Source organism: Bos indicus, chromosome 24, assembly GCF_029378745.1.
Source record: "Bos indicus isolate NIAB-ARS_2022 breed Sahiwal x Tharparkar chromosome 24, NIAB-ARS_B.indTharparkar_mat_pri_1.0, whole genome shotgun sequence".
Lineage (NCBI taxonomy): Eukaryota > Metazoa > Chordata > Mammalia > Artiodactyla > Bovidae > Bos > Bos indicus.
In genome coordinates this window covers 50016689-50032870 of record NC_091783.1, presented here as the reverse complement: position 1 = coordinate 50032870, position 16182 = coordinate 50016689, and the positions used below count along the sequence as shown (strand labels likewise).

The 16182-nt window shown below is 41.7% G+C and overlaps 1 protein-coding gene across 2 annotated transcripts in view; it reads left to right on the top strand.

The window, feature by feature from the left end:
* MYO5B (myosin VB) overlaps positions 1–16182 on the top strand; it is a 333332-nt gene that overhangs the window by 139244 nt on the left and 177906 nt on the right. For both annotated transcript variants that reach the window (XM_070779031.1, XM_070779032.1), the window contains exons 3-4: positions 10902–11073; positions 15824–15968. In XM_070779031.1, the coding sequence (XP_070635132.1) occupies positions 10902–11073; positions 15824–15968 (317 nt within the window). The remainder of the gene's footprint in view (positions 1–10901; positions 11074–15823; positions 15969–16182) is intronic.

Below are 16182 nucleotides of genomic sequence, written 5' to 3'. Positions count from 1 at the left end.
TTCTTGGTGTGACGTGGACCTGTGCCCAGCCAACCTCCTCTCTCCTGCCCCCACCTCCTCTAAAAACTGCTCAGCCCCTGCCCTCTACTGGCAGGGAAAACTCTCCCCCTGTTGCCATGGTTTCATGTTTAAATTCTGTTTTTCCACCCGAATGTATATCCAGCATCCAGAGCTATTTACTCCTAGTGTGCGAGGACCCGGCATGTTCGTGAGTGAGAGGAAGGTGGGGTGACACAAACTATAAGAAGACCAGCGTGCTCTCCCTGCATCTCTGCATGACCAAGCCCGCTAATGTTTGTGAGGCCAGGACAAGAGTAGGGATGTAGCCTACATCTGTTTAAATATCAGAAGCATGTTTTATCAGAATTATTTAGGTAAATCTGGCATTTCTGACTCTTGAAAAACAAAGTGTTTAGTATGTTACAGTTAAGATACTTGCAAGTCTACTGTTCCGTCTCTGTCTGGCTGCCAGTGGAAAGAACCGCTGTCTTCCCTTAGGCTTGCTGTGCCTGTACCCACGTATGTGCAGATTTAGGAGGAATGTGACTTGTTCAGTATTGCAAAGTGTTCCTCATGTGTCAGGTTAGCAGTGGTTGTACATACTGTGCTAAGTTGTGAGCACCTATGGAGCCGTGATTAGAATAGACAGAGAAGCAAGGAATTGGATGTTTGGCCCAACAGGGAAACGCTGTTTGATTATGTGAGGTTTTTTTGTTTGGTTGGTTGGTGTTTTGTGTTTGTGCTATCTGGAGGTAGGATTAAGGAGCTAATTTGTCTTCCTTGTATTTAGATGTCTTTGCTGCCCAGTTCCTCTTCCCACCCGAGGCATTGTCTGTCTCTGACATCGAGACCTTATAGCCCATGACCCTTCAAGGTGCCTAAACACATTTTGTCTTATTTCGAGGACACAGGGCAAGAGGTGCCCCCGGGTCTGATACTCTTGTTTATCACAAGAGTATGTGTTGAAGGTTGTAGCTCTCACGGTGTGAGCCCTGAACACTGATCCCAAATGACAGAGGTTCCACGTGTTCTTTAGTAAGCTTCTGTGTGCATTTGTCTTGTTGGCGCCCTTTAAGATGCAGAGTCCAGGGAAGGGCCTCTCTTGCTCAGCTCTGAGGACGGTACAGGATGTTTCAGGATATTATCTCAAGGAGATGGCAAACACGGTTCTTCCAGTCAAGAAGTGACAGCCTCACAGAAGGCAGGGACTGTCGTCCTTACACATTGGTGCATTCAGACCACACACCTTGAGAGTGCTCAGAGCTTGTGTAAACCCCATGCAGATTAAATGTCAGCTGTTGAGTGCAGCTGGCAAAGCCACAGAGCTGAGAGTACCGGGGAATACTCCTCTGGTACCAGTAAAGCCTCTTAATGCAAGTGACTTTATTTCTTTTTTCTTTTTGTTTTCCTGGTTTTTCCATTCTTTCTTACTTTCATATTGGTTTATGTGCCTTCTAATACTTCTCTTTATCTTTGTCTTGCACAATAATCCATGATTGAGACAGTATTACACTTTGGTTAGATGGCAAGAATAGTTATATTGTACAGATGCAAAAAAAAAAAAAAAATGGTTCCTTTAAGTGATAAAACAATACATTGCATGTAAATATCTATTGGTAATATTTTTTACCAGTACAATTAGTTATTTTGTCTACAGTGGGTTTTATGTTTTTAATTAATGTATTTTATTGTAAAATTCATGTAACATAAACTTTACTGTCTTCACCATTTTTAAGAGTACAGCTCAGTGGCATTAACTACATTCACACCTGTCACTTATTTATCAGCCACCTCTTCCCCTGCTGAATTCATGATCTTTTGTGTTAGCATATTTTGCGTAGCTGATTCTGCTTAGAGATCCATGAAGCAGTGATTTTTGCCCCTAAGGGACATTTGGCACTGTCTGGAAGCGTTTTTGGTTGTCATTAACTGAGGAGGGAGGTTTGCTCTTGGCATCTAGCGACAGGTAGAGGTCAGGAATGTTGCTGAGAGGACCCTCTCCCAAAGAAACAACTCTGAGTCCTAAATGAGAACAGTGCCGAAGCTGAGGAACTCTGGTTTAAGCCCATAGAGACAACGGCCCTGAACTTATCATTGCTGAAAAGATACCATGTTGAAAGCTAAACTTTTATAAGTCTGTATTCTAATGGAATGTGCTATCTTCGACTTCAGGTTTTTGTGCTGCTGTGATTTTTTTTTTTTATAATTTAAAATCTTTAATTGCCTATTTTCATCTAAGTTTTTTTCCCTTTAGTTACTTGCATCACCATTCATTTATTATTCATTCATTAAAAACAGTTATTAATGAGCAATTATTATATACCCCCTTTGTGGTGTTGAGCCACTGAGATTTCAGGGTTAATTTGTTACTTCTTCATAACCTGACTGACCCTTCCTCACAGGCAAGTTCGCGTGAGTCACGTAGTATTTATTTTTCAAGTAATTGCATGCTTGTGCTTGGGCCTGGGCTAAATGGTATGAGGGAAGGAATAAGAAGGTTCTTTGTAAGAAACATGATCTTTTCGGAGACTAGAAAACGTGGAGATGTAAAACTTAAACACAGAACCATGACAGAATCAGACAGCAGGACATTCATTAAGTGAATGTTTTTTGTACTCATTTAGGACATAATGTTAAACGGCCTTTTAGTGTGTATTGAATGACCCTGGAGCCGAACACTTGCTATTACAGTGAGTGTAAGTGGATTCATGCCTTGAGGTCTTCTATTTTCTCTGCAGGACAGCTCACAAAGAGAACACAAAAGAGAACACCCGCCACATCCACTGACCTAAGTTAAGTACTTTAGACCAATAAAGTTGGAAGGGCCCTTAGAGATTATTGGGACCAGTCCTCTCCTCTCATCTTACAGCTGGGGCAGCTGCTGTCTGTGGAAGTGAAGCAATGGGCTCAGCACAGCAGAACCACTGAGCTCAGTGGTTCTCAACTTTGGCTGCACAATATAAACTCTTGAGGGTTTCTAAAAATTCTGCAAAGCCCCAGCACAGCCAGACAAGTTAAATCAGAGTTTGGAGAATAGGACACAGCATAGCATCTTTTTGCAAGCTCCCTATGGGATTCCAAGGTACAGGAAGGGTTGAGAGCCACTGCTTTAGCTGATGGCGAGGGTTTGCATACAATGTTTAACTCCTAGTTGGGCTCATTTATATCAAAGGATGAGCCGTGTGGCACCTCAGGGTTGCCTGCTGCTGACTATTTCCACTAGCTTTTCTTTCCTCTAGACCTTCTGGTTCTATGAATAAAGAACACTTCTTTCTCCTCCTCTACTGTTTATGCTGACCAGTGACTCCAATTCTTTGTTGAGATTTGTCATTTGAAGATGTTTTTATGATTATGTTCCCTTGCTGTGGTACCATGTAACATGGACATGAATCGAGGTATGGGAGAGGTCATGAAAAGATCAGACACTCATTCAACTGATACTTTTTTTTAGCACCTGCGAAGCATTATAAGGGCTTCCCTGGTTAGAGGGGCTTCCCGTAGCTCAGTAGTAAAGAATCCACCTGCCAGTGCAGGCAATGCAGGTTCAGTCCCTGGGTAGGGAAGGTCCCCTCGAGAAGGAAATGGCAACCCACTCCAGTATTCTTACCTGGGTAATCCCGTGGACAGAGGAGCCTGGCAGACCCAGTCCATGGGGTTGGAAAAGGGTTGGACGTGACTAAACAAACAACAACAAAGCGTTATAGTATCACAGCTCCACTGAGTTCAGAGCAATCTAGACCAAGAGAACATTGTCCTACAGTGGAATGTTCCCTATCTGTATTGTCCAGTATGGAGGTCACTAGCTCCTTGTGGCTACTGGGCCTTTGAAGTGTGGCAAGGGTGAGAAACTGAAGTGTTCATTACATTTAGCTTTAATGAATTAAATTTAAATAGCCATCTACTGGTAAGTCCAAGTCTAGGGCTAGGGTGTCTTTCTCTTATCCCTTCCATTTGCTAGATGGAGACCAACGGGAGAGCCCCATGTGTTCCTGATTCCCAGATCCTGGCCTTGAGAGGAGAAAGTCCAATCTAAGTGGGTGACTGAGCTTGAATCTTGGGAAAGGGGTTAAAATTCAGGCTCCTCTTTACCTCCACAGGCCCAATTATTATGCAGTGAAGTCTTTTTTTTGTGCCAGAAAGTTAATTGTCTCTGATCATGTCACAAACCCTTTGATTTCTAATAAAACCATGTTAAATAAGCAGGCTGACGATATACAGCCTTGACATACTCCTTTTCCTATTTGGAACCAGTCTGTTGTTCCATGTCCAGTTCTAACTGTTGCTTCCTGGCCTGCATATAGGTTTCTTAAGAGGCAGGTCAGGTGGTCTGGTATTCCCATCTCTTTCAGAATTTTCCACAGTTTATTGTGATCCACACAGTCAAAAGGCTTTGGCATAGTCAATAAAGCAGAAATAGATGCTTTTCTGGAACTCTCTTGCTTTTTCCATGATCCAGCGGACGTTGGCAATTTGATCTCTGGTTCCTCTGCCTTTTCTAAAACCAGCTTGAACATCAGGAAGTTCACGGTTCACATATTGCTGAAGCCTGGCTTGGAGAATTTTGAGCATTACTTTACTAGCGTGTGAGATGAGTGCAATTGTGCGGTAGTTTGAGCATTCTTTGGCATTGCCTTTCTTTGGGATTGGAATGAAAACTGACCTTTTCCAGTCCTGTGGCCACTGCTGAGTTTTCCAAATTTGCTGACATATTGAGTGCAACACTTTCACAGAATCATCTTTCAGGATTTGAAATAGCTCAACTGGAATTCCATCACCTCCACTAGCTTTGTTCATAGTGTGCTTCCTAAGGCCCACTTGACTTCACATTGCAGGATGTCTGGCTCTAGGTCAGTGATCACACCATCATGATTATCTGGGTCATGAAGATCTTTTTTGTACAGTTCTTCTGTGTATACTTGCCACCTCTTCTTAATATCTTCTGCTTCTATTAGGTCCATACCATTTCTGTCCTTTATCGAGCCCATGTTTGCATGAAATGTTCCCTTGGTATCTCTAATTTTCTTGAAGAGATCTCTAGTCTTTCCCATTCTGTTGTTTTCCTCTATTTCTTTGCATTGATCCCTGAGGAAGGCTTTCTTATCTCTCCTTGCTATTCTTTGGAACTCTGCATTCAGATGCTTATATCTTTCCTTTTCTCCTTTGCTTTTCGCTTCTCTTCTTTCACACAGACTGGTTCCAAATAGGAAAAGGAGTTCATCAAGGCTGTATATTGTCACCCTGCTTATTTAACTTATATGCAGAGTACGTCATGAGAAATGCTGGGCTGGAAGAAGCACAAGCTAGAATCAAGATTGCCAGGAGAAATATCAGTAACCTCAGATATGCAGATGACACCACCCTTATGGCAGAAAGTGAAGAGGATCTAAAAAGCCTCTTGATGAAAGTGAAAGTGGAGAGTGAAAAAGTTGGCTTAAAGCTCAACATTCAGAAAACGAAGATCATGGCATCTGGTCCCATCACTTCATGGGAAATAGATGGGGAAACAGTGGAAACAGTGTCAGACTTTATTTTTCTGGGCTCCAAAATCACTACAGATGGTGACTGCAGCCATGACATTAAAAGACGCTTACTCCGTGGAAGGAAAGTTATGACCAACCTAGATAGCATATTCAAAAGCAGAGACATTCCTTTGCCAACAAAGGTCTGTCTAGTCAAGGCTATGGTTTTTCCTGTGGTCATGTATGGATGTGAGAGTTGGACTGTGAAGAAGGCTGAGCGCCGAAGAATTGATGCTTTTGAAGTGTGGTGTTGGAGAAGACTCTTGAGAGTCCCTTGGACTGCAAGGAGATCCAACCAGTCCATTCTGAAGGAGATCAGCCCTGGGATTTCTTTGGAAGGAATGATGCGAAAGCTGAAACTCTAGTACTTTGGTCACCTCATGCGAAGAGTTGACTCATTGGAAAAGACTCTGATGCTGGGAGGGATTGGGGGCAAGAGGAGAAGGGGACACCAGAGGATGAGATGGCTGGATGGCATCACTGACTCGATGGACGTGAGTGTGAGTGAACTCTGGGAGTTGGTGATGGACAGGGAGGCCTGGCGTGCTGCGATTCATGGGGTCGCAAAGAGTCGGACATGGCTGAGTGACTGAACTGAACTGAACTGAAAACCATGTTAGCTGTAAATGTTCAACACTAGTAGCTGTTTTAGAATCAAATACTTGTTAAAGAAAAAAGGTGTTCTTGCAGCTCTCATTCCCTTCCTCCCTCTGGATGTACACCCCCTAGAAGTCTGTAGCTTTGAGTGCTAAGCTTGTAGCTTCTGCTGCTCTGCTGCCGCTCTGGGCATTTTTCCTCCTTATCCACTTTACTGTCACCAATGTGTTGAAAGTGTTAAATTGCTCAGTCATGTCCAGCTCTGTGATCCCATGGACTGTAGCCCACCAGACTCCTCTGTCCATGGAATTCTCAGGCAAGAATACTGGAGTGGGCAGCCCCTCCCTTCCCATTGGCTTATTTTTTTGGAACATGTTTTCACAAAACTGCATATGTGTTTCCCTCTGCACACGTGAACAAGAGTCGTCTGAGGGGAGATTCATCAGAGAAAAGATGAAATGGTGGCATTTCTATCTTGGGGTTTAAAGACAGCAGGCTCAGGTCCCAGCTTTCTGATCTGACATGTGAGGGCTTGGCTGGGGGAGCTCTGTGATCTGCACTTCCCCGTGTTGCTTACACGGGAGGTGGGGTGGAGAGCCATGAGAGAGAGAACAGACAAGCTCCTGCTGGGGTGATGGACATCTCCACTGGGGTATCTTTCGAATGGCTCCCGTGCAGACGTCTGGTTAGGCCCAGCGATACCACCCACTCTGCTGGAGATAAAGTGGGTGAGGGAGCACCTCTTGAGTTGAATGAAATAAAAATTGACTCTCTGCAGTCTCCATTTGCCCCTTGTTTCCCACCGTTTGGAAATCTTATCTGCATCTTCATGATAGTTGTTTGCTTATCTCCTGTATGGAATACATTTAATGAGAATAAAAGAGCTTTTCACAGAAAGGGAGCCTTGATTAGTGCTTTTGTTTTACTTTATGAAATGTTTAGTTTATTGATTTTGGCTGCACTGGGTCTTAGCTGCGTCTTAGCAGCGGCACACAGGACCTTCACTGTAGTATGAGGACTCTTATTTACGGCGTGCACGCAGGGTCCCTGACTGGGGACCAAACCTGGGCCACGGCACTGGGAGTGCAGTGTCTCACCCACTGGGCCCCCAGGGAAGCCCCAGATTTACATGTTTTAAAACCCTGTATGGCTCAGGAAAGTCAGCCTGGAGCTCCGTAACAACCTGGAGGGTGGGATCGGGTGGGAGGTTCCAAAGGGAGGAGACATATGTATACATATGACTGATTCATGTTGATATCACTTCATGGCAAATAGATGGGGAACCAGTGGAAACAGTGATAGACTCTATTTTCTTGGACTCCAAAATCAATGCGGATGGCGACTGCAACCATGAAATTAAAAGATGCTCGCTCCTTTGAAGAAAAACTATGAGAAACCTAGACAGCATATTAAAAAGAAGAGACATTACTTTGCCAACAAAGGTGTGTATAGTCAAAGCTATAGTTTTTCCAGTAGTCTTGTATGGATGTGAGAGTTGGACCATAAAGAAGGCTGAGTGCCAAAGAATTGATGCTTTTGAACTGTGGTGTTGGAGAAGACTCTTGAGAGTCCCTTGGACTGCAAGGAGATCAAACCAGTCAATCCTAAAAGAAATCAACCCTGAATATTCATTGGAAGGACTGATGCTGAAGCTGAAACTCCAATACTTTGGCCACCTGATGTGAAGAACTGACTCATCGGAAAAGACCCTGATGCTGGGAAAGATTGAAGGCAGGAGGAGAAGGGGACGACAGAGGATGAGGTGGTTGGATGGCATCACCGACTCAATGGACATGAGTCTGAACAAGCTCCCAGAGTTGGTGATGGACAGGGAGGCCTGGCGTGCTACAGTCTGTGGGGTCACAAAAAACCGGACACGAACCAGACACGACTGAGTGACTGAACTGAACTAAACTAGGTTGGTCATAGAGTGACTGAAACATGAACAACAACAACACAATTCTGTAAAGCAATTATCCTTCAATTAAAAAATAAATTAAAAAAATCCAATAACAGGAAACTGTACAAAAGAAAACCTAACACAGATAACCATTGATATTTTGTGGGGATATTATTCCAACCAGACTTAGTTATTTACTCAGTCATGTCCAACTCTTTGCTGCCCCATGGACTGTAGCCTGCCAGACTCTCCTGTCCATGGGATTCCCCAGGCAAGAATACTGGAGTGGGTTGCCATTTCCTTCTCCAGATAGACTTTAATATATAGTTTAAAATCAGTGGAATCCTATTATAGATTTCATTCGATAACGTGCCTTTTGTTAGGTGCAGCAGAATGCTCTGGCAGCTCCCTGACTGTAAATACAGGTCCATGTTGTGCTTTGCTTTCATATTTATAGCTTTGGGAGTTGATATCTTTGATCATTTGTAAGATTGTCTCCTGGTGGCAAAGAATATTTATGAAAAATTGTGATAAAGCGTTGCCAGCTGCCCTCCAGAAAGGTTAAATCAGTCTGAGCCCTTTTGCCCACACCCTTCCAGGTTGGGGTCCTGTCAGTTTTCATACCTTTGCTTACTTGATGGATAGTGGCTCTAAATAATCTTTTATTTGCTTCTCTCTCACTGTTGGTAAAGCTGAATAGTTCTTTGTATATTATCCATTAGTAATTCTTTGTGACTTGTATTCTGTGCACAATTTTCTGTTGGAGTATTGGTTTTCTTTTTAATTTCTTATAACTCTTTGATTATTAAGGATGTTAGTTCCTTAAATAATGCAGAATAACTGTCCCCTTCTCTCAGTTTCCCCTGCACATGGTGTGTGTTTTAAGCGCTTCCCAGGTGATGCTAATGGTAAAGAACCTGCCTGCCAGTGCAGGAGACATAGCAGACGTGGGTTCAGTCCCTGGTTGGGAAGATCCCCTGGAGGAGGGCATGACAACCCACTCCAGTGTTCTTGCTGGGAGAACCCCATGGACAGAGGAGCCTGGCGGGCTACGGTCCATAGGGTTGCAAAGAGTGGGACATGACTGAAGCGACTTAGCCTAGCCTGTGGTGTATTTTATGATGGTTTTAAAGTTTTAGATTGTAGTCAAATTAATGAATAGTTTCCTTCATTGTTCTGGCTTTTGTATTACCCTTTAAAGATACTTTCTTTCAAAGCTTTTGTGAAGATTTACCCACATTTTCTTATTGGTTTTATTTTTCTTTTTGATTTTAATTTTTATTTTTTTCCCCATCTAATATTTATTTAATATGGGGAAGAATGGAACTTTGACTCAATTTTTTTTCCTAAATGGCTGCAAGTTTACCTCCTACTACTGAAAAATCTTTTATCCATTTATTTGCTATTTTAATGTTATGAATAAATTTTACCCATATGTGCTTGTATTTATTTCTGGATCTGGTGTTATGTTTCAATTATCTGCTTCTTTTAACACCATTAGTAGTTTAATTTAAGCCAATATCATAGTAGCTTTAATAATGTACCTTAGTATCTGATAGTACAAGTCTCAAAGTGGGGCAGGAGAGAGCACTGATATTCATATTCTTTTAGAAATTAACTGTTATCCCAGTAATTGAGGCTATATCTATAGAATTTCCTGAAAGACTTGTAAAGACTAGTGATTCTTAACATGTGATTCATAGACCACCTGATCAGAATTACATGGGGATTTTTAACAATTGATATTCTTGAACCCACCCAAGAGCTCCTGAAAATAAGCTGTGTTGAGGAAACTCTTTTTGCAAGGTCTCAGATGATTTTTAAGAACACCATAAGAAACTTAACACTCTGATAAAACATGGTAAGCAGCAGCCATGTTCCTCCTGTTTAAATGCTAAAGAACACTTCCTTTTATTAGTTACATCTTTGTGTTGATTACATGTGTACATGTAATCAGTTAAACATCCTGTCCCTAAACATATTTTGAATATTTATGTAGTCCAAGTGCAGTGCATAGGCTTCCCTCATAGCTCAGTGGGTAAAGAATCCACCTTCGATGCAGGAGACCCCAGTTAGATCCCTGGGTCAGAAAGATCCCCTGGAGAAGGAAATGGCAACCCACTCCAGTGTTCTTGCCTGGAGAATCCCATGGACAGAGGAGCCTGGCGGGCTACAGTCCATGGGGTCGCACAGAGTCAGACACGCCTGAGCGACTGAGCACACACAATACTGTGCATGCTGAGTACAAGGGTGGCATGTTGCATTTGAGATTTGACCTTCAGATGCATAATCACACATCCCTAATCACAGACACACACACCCATGCACACCCATCAAAGTCTTACTATACTTTAGATCAAAGTATAGTTAGTGCCCTAAAATAGCTAGCAGTTAGGTTGGGAAAAAACATGTGAACAACTTGAATGAAATTCATGGAGAGCAGTTGGCTAGTTGCAAGATAATAAACAAAGAGAATGAGCTGGATGATGGGAGAAAGGGTAAGGAAGCACCAGCATTAAATGGGGCAGACCAAAGAAGCTTTCCTGCGTAGGAGAAAGACCAGCACTCCTATTGCAATTGAATTAAAGCCTCAGTAAGTATTTTTGCATTGATAAGCAGACAACACCTTATTGAATCTACCTGTCCTTCCTGAATTTCTCGTGCCATTCACTTGATACACTGAGATTATGTTTTCTGCAAATTTTCTACCTGGACTGGTCTCTTATGGCAACACAGGTATTTTTGTTCAGCTTGCTTTCTTTAAAACATTTATCTTCATTTATGATCATAATGGGTAGTGGTCCTAGACGACAAGACTGGGCATTGAATCCAGGCTAAAAGATTCATGACTGTGCCTTTTGTGTCTGTCACTTGCCTTTCCTTAGATTCAGGAGTACCCCATCGATGTCCAAAACAACCAACTTCCCTTCCTGCGGAATCCAGATATCCTGGTGGGAGAAAATGACCTAACTGCCCTTAGCTATCTCCATGAGCCTGCAGTTTTGCATAATTTAAAGGTCCGCTTCCTGGAGTCCAACCATATCTACACTTACTGTGGTAAGTAGGGGGTATCTATTGGCTGTGTGTGTTTGAATGTGGTTCCAATCTTTAGACTTTACATGTTAAACTCCAACGGTTAAGAATCCTACTTTCATTCTCTTTTATATTAATAAGTACCTCTCACTTGAAAGTTTGCAATCAGTGCACATGGCTTAGTTAGGTGGCTGTACATCTCTTTGGAAGGATTGGTGTTAAAGCTCAACCAGGGAAGAAGTGGGCCACACCATGTGGCTTGATGGCTCAGGCGCAGCCCTGGAGTCAGTAGGAAGGCAGTAAATCCATCCCAGGGTCCTGGCTCAGGCCTCTGCTCCCTCTGCTGAGTACACTGCTGCAAGTGTATTGCAGGCTTGGATTTTTTTTTTTTTTTTTACCTTTTTATTTTTATATCAGTATAGATGATTAACAGTGTTGTGTTAGTTTCAGGTATGCAACAGAGTGATTCAGTTATACATATAAACTGAAAGTCACTCAGTCGTGTCTGACTTTTGTCACCCCATGAACTGTACAGTCTATGGAGTTCTTCAGGCCAGAATACTGGAGTGGGTTGCCGCTCCCTTCTCCAGGGGATCTTCCCAACCCAGGGATTGAACCCAGGTCTCCTGCATTGCAGGAAGATTCTTTACCAGCTGAGCCACCAGGGAAGCCCCAGTTATATCACTTATATGAATGTGAAGTCGCTCAGTCGTGTCCAACTTTTTGCCACCCTGTGGATTGTAACCTACCAGGCTCCTCCGTCCATGGGATTTTCAGGCAAGAATACTGGAGTGGGTTGCCATTCCCTTCTCCAGGGGATCTTCCTGACCCAGGGATTGAACCCAGATCTCCCACATTGCAGGCAGACACTTTACTGTCTGAGCCACCAGGGAAGCCCCAATTATATCAGTTATACATATACCTGTGTCTGTTCTTTTAAAATTCTTTCCCCATTTAGATTGTTATATAATATTGAACAGAGTTCCCTGTGCTATATATATAGTAGGTCCTTGTTGGTTATCCATTTTGATTATAGCTTCTGTATATGTCAATCCCAAACTCCCTAACTACCTACACTAGCCTTACCCCCTGGTAACCTTAAGTTTGTTCTCTGCTTCACAAATAAGTTCATTTGTATACTTTTCCCCAGATTCTGTTCATAAGCAATATCATATTTGTCTTTGACCTACTTCACTTAACATGACAATTTCTAGGTCTGTCCATGTTGCTGCAAATATTATTTCATTCTTTTTAATGGCTGCATAATATTCCATCATGACACGAATATCTCATTGTTTAATGTACCATAATTTATCCATTCACCTATTGTAGATGGTGATGAAGATGTACTTGCTTCAACTTTGGAAATTATGAATATAGCTGTTATAAACATCCATGTACAAGTTTTTGTGTGAATATATTTTCTATTCCTTTGGATAAATACCAATGAGTATGATTATTTGATTATATGATAAGATTATGTTTAGTTTCATAAGAAACTTCCAAAGTGGCTGTGCCCTTTTGCATTGCCACCAGTGATGAAATAAGAGTTTCCTTTGCTCCTTATCCTCTCCGCATTTGGTGTTATCAGTGTTCAGGATTTTGGCTATGCTAATAGGGGTGTGGTATTACCTCACTGGTGTCTTAATTGGCATTTCCCCAATGACTTAGGTGTGGAGCGTCTTCTTCCCCTTCTTGTTTCCCATCTCTGTATCTTCTTTGGTGAGGTGTTTGTTTAGGTCTTTTGCCCGTTTTTAAATCAGATGGTTCATTTCCTTATTGTTAGATTTTAAGAGTTCTTTGTATATTTAGAATTCCATGGACTGTATAGTCCACAGGGTCACAGAGTAGGACAGGACTGAGTGACTTTCACTTTCACTTTTTTCACTGTATATTTTGGGTAGCAGTCCTTTATCAGATGTGTCTATAGTTTGTCTTATCATTCTCTTGACTGGGCTTCTTCTCAAACAACCAAAGGGAGCACAATGGCAGAGCTCTCCTGTCTTGGCAGTGACCCTTTCCATTCCTGCCTTCTCTTTCCCAAAGGACTGGAAACGTTCACATTTTTTATATGTGTCCATGGGTCCCTTGAGATCCAGAATCTTCTTTATGTGAAAGAAAAGGGCATGCGTTTGTCTTATCTTCAGCATTGAATTTTTTTTTTTAACTCTTTTCACATTCTCAAATATCAGTTTATCTTGTCCTTCTATAAAAGATCTGAAGGGTTAAAGGACTTGACAACTCTTCATTCAACGTGTATGTATTGAGTCCATCTTTTAATTGTGTCCTTTTGGGAACACAGGATGGAAAAAGTGGTAAAATGAAAGATAATACATGGTATAATATGATGTGAGATAATAAAAAAAAATAGCTGACTCAGTGCTTACTATGCAAGTTGCTGGTCTGAATTGCTCTCTATGAATCATTTTACCCTCAGGATAACCAGGGAAATGCAATTATCATCCCCATTTTGCAGTCCATGAAGCTAAGACACTCAGAAGTTAAGGAATTGGCAAAGTCACACACAATAATGAGCCAAGATTTGACATTAAGATGTGTAATCATATTTCCCATTCACAAGTTGTTTGTATTGTAGTTAAGATATCCCATATACAGATGAGAAATTTAACAGTCTCTTTTAAAGATTTTAGTTCTGAGATTTTTTTTTAAGCCTCACACCTCTTGGCAGGGTTCAGTACTGTCTTTTTCTGATCCTATAGCACTTTGTACACATCCAGTTTGTTGAGCATTTGTGTGTCTGTGTGTGTGTGTGTGTGTACGCCCATGCATATGTGTTTATTCCATGCTCCAGGGTGTTTGAAGAGAGGCCTGACCTGTCCTTCTTTTCTCCACTAGAGCCTAGCAGAGTGCTTGATAAACACTTGATACATCTTGATTTAGTTGAGTGATTGGTTAAGACCCATCCTGTTCATCTTGTCTTCTTAAGTGAACAGGGACCTTTAAAACTCATGTCAGTATACTACCCAAGACAATCTACAGATTCAGTACAACCCCTATCAAATTACTAATGGCATTTTTCACAGAACTAGAACAAAAAATTTTAAAATTTGTATGAAGTCACAAAAGATCCAGAATAGCCAAGGCAATCTTAAGAAAGAAAAATGGAGCTGGAGGACTCAATCTTTCTGATTTCAGACTATACTATAAAGCTGCAGTCATCAAAACAGTATGGAACTAGCGCAAAACTAGAAATGTAGCTCAATGGAATAGGATGGAAAGCCCAGAAATATAGATCAGTGGAATAGGATGGAAAGCCCAGAGATAAACTCATGCACCTATGGTCAGTTAATCTATGACAAAGGAGACAAGACTACACAGTATTGGAAAAGCAGTCTCTTCAACAAGGAGAGCTAGAAAAACTGGACAGCTACATGTAAAAAAATAAAAATTAGATTATTCTTTAACACCACATACACAAAAATAAGCTTAAAATGGATTAAAGACCTAAATGTGAGACTAGACATAAAACTCTTAGAGGAAAACATAGGCAGGACATGCTCAGATGTAAATCGCAGCAATATCTTTTTCAATTCATCTCCCAGAATAATGGAAATAAAAACAAAATTAAACAAATGGGGCCTACTTAAACTGAAAAAGCTTTTGCATACCAAAGGAAACAGTAAACAAAACAAAAAGACAACCCACAGATTGGGAGAAAATATTTGCCAGTGATGTGACTGGCAAGGGATTAGTCTGTAAAATTTACAAACAGCTTTTGTTGCTTACCAGCATCAAAACAAACAACCCAATCAACAAATGATAAGACCTAAATAGACTTTTCTCTAAAGAAGACATACAGATGGCCAAGAGGCACACGAAAAGATGCTCAACATCGCTAATTATTAGTGAAATGCAAATCAAAACTGCAATGAGATACCACCTCATACCAGCCAGAATGGCTATCATGACAAAAACCCCAAATGGTAAATGCTGGAAAGGGCGTGGAGAGAAGGACACTCTCCTACACTGATGGTGGGAACGTAAATTGGTACAGCCGCTATGGAGAATAGATGGAGGTTCTTTTTAAGGAACTAAAAACAGAGCTACCATATAACCCTGCAACCCCACTCCTGGGCTTATATCCAGAGAAAAATATGATCCGGAAGGATACATGCATCCCAGTGTCCATTGCAGCACTGTTTACAGTATTTACGACGTGGAAGCAACCTAGATGTCCATCAACAAAGGAATGAATAAAGATGTGGTAAGTATATACAATGAAATACTACTCATCCATTTAAAAGAATGAAGTAATGCCGTTTGCAGCAACATGAATGGACCTAGAGATTGTCATACTGAGTGAAGAAAGTCAGAGGAGAAGTATCATGTGACATCCCTTATATGTGGAATCTGAAAAGAACTGATACAAATGAACTTACAAGCCAGAAAGGACTCACAGACTTAGAGAATGAACTTATGGTTGTCAGGATGAAGGATGCAGGGAAGGGATATTTAGGGAATTTGGGATCAACATGTACACATTGCTATATCTTAAATGGATAACCAACAAGGACCTACTGTATAGCACATGGAACTTTGCTCAATGTTATGTGGCAGCCTGGTTGGGAGGGGAAGTTGGGGGAGAATGAACACACATGTATGTATGTATGGCTGAGTCCCTTTGCTGTTCACGTGAAAATATCACAACATTGTTAATCAGCTATACTCCAATACAAAATAAAAAGTGTTAAAACAAAGCTCATGTCAGGAGGCTGCCATGCTATCAGAATCTGACCACACTGTCTATTCACAGGGATTGTGCTTGTTGCCATTAATCCTTATGATCAGTTGCCAATCTACGGTCAAGATGTCATCTATGCCTACAGTGGCCAGAACATGGGGGATATGGACCCCCACATCTTTGCTGTGGCAGAGGAAGCCTACAAGCAGATGGCCAGGTAAGAATAACCTTAGCCAGGAAGTCCTCCTGGGTCGTCAGAGGGTGGAAAGGGGAGTGTCCACCTTCTTGGGCTGCTTTTTCTCAGTGGTGATTCTGGGTTTGAAGTGTTTTGGAAACCAAATCAACCTCGGGTTCTTTTCTTAATCACATTTCCTCAAGTCTTCATCTTATTCTTGTGAACCTGAGCCTGGGCTTGGAGAGCAGGGGCTCCT